The 885-nt window shown below is 61.0% G+C and overlaps 1 protein-coding gene across 1 annotated transcript in view; it reads right to left on the bottom strand.

Annotated features, from left to right (window-relative positions):
- The window catches only part of KIF19 (kinesin family member 19), a 27152-nt gene that overhangs the window by 2482 nt on the left and 23785 nt on the right, over positions 1-885 (bottom strand). The window contains exons 13-15 of the mRNA XM_008586329.1: positions 834-879; positions 465-570; positions 221-308 (exon numbers count right to left, since the gene is read on the bottom strand). Coding sequence (XP_008584551.1) covers positions 221-308; positions 465-570; positions 834-879 — 240 coding nt within the window. The remainder of the gene's footprint in view (positions 1-220; positions 309-464; positions 571-833; positions 880-885) is intronic.

The raw sequence follows: 885 nt of genomic DNA, 5'->3' as shown, positions 1-885 counted from the left end.
GTGTTCCTCATTCTGACTTCTGATTGTGCCCCCAGCTCTCTGTGTGTCCTTGAGCAGGTGGCTAATCCTCTGGGGCACTGGTGCTCTCTAGAATGGGTAGCACCCAATGCCTGGGTGCACCAGCAGAGCAAAGGGCAGGAAAAGGCTTTGGGCTGGGTGATCTGAGCAGTATAGACTATGCCAGGCAGAGGCTGATAGGGCAGGCAGGGGACACACACACCTTTGCAGGACAAGGGGACCTCTGACAGATTCTCGCTGCTGTCGGGGGAAGAGATGATCCGGCTGCCCAGGCTGTCCTGAGGGGGGCCCTGTGGGGTGAAGTGGGTGGGAAGAGGAAGGCCTTCAACACAGCAGGGACCCCATGCCCCACTCAGCAGAGACAGTGTGGCCTCAGGAGTGGTGACTGCTGTGCCCTCCACCCCCAGCAGCAGAGCTCATGGGGCCAGCGGGTGCTCAGAGCTCACCTCCTGGGTCACCAGGCTGCTGATCTGGATTGGAGGTGGGGTGGGCACAGAGGAGCTCTTCACCTGCCAGGCCCCGGGACTGGCCTTGAACATGCGGTGGGCTTCACTGAGATTGACAGAGGAGGATGGGGTGGGAGGGGGCGCTGTTGACCAGGCTGGTTCCACTGACGTCCCACCTCCATCCCAGGAGAGAAGCAATTGGTATAAAGGGAGAGAGAACCCAGGAGTCCTGGACCCAGACCTGTGCTACCTCCCCCCTTTTATTCCTGTTCCATCTTCCCCAGTGAGCCCTGATCTGGGCTGGCGTCCCAGGACAGGTCACAGGGGGCTGTGGCAGGCAGGACTGGGAGAAGTGGTCCCTGGTCTCACCTCTCCGTGCTGAGGGGAGGGAGGGTGCTGTTTTGCAGGCGCTGGACTTCGG

The sequence above is a fragment of the Galeopterus variegatus genome, unplaced genomic scaffold, assembly GCF_000696425.1.
Source record: "Galeopterus variegatus unplaced genomic scaffold, G_variegatus-3.0.2 Scaffold3938, whole genome shotgun sequence".
Taxonomy (NCBI): Eukaryota; Metazoa; Chordata; class Mammalia; order Dermoptera; family Cynocephalidae; genus Galeopterus; species Galeopterus variegatus.
Note: the sequence above shows the minus strand (reverse complement) of the source record. Positions and strands in the feature narration are given on the sequence as shown.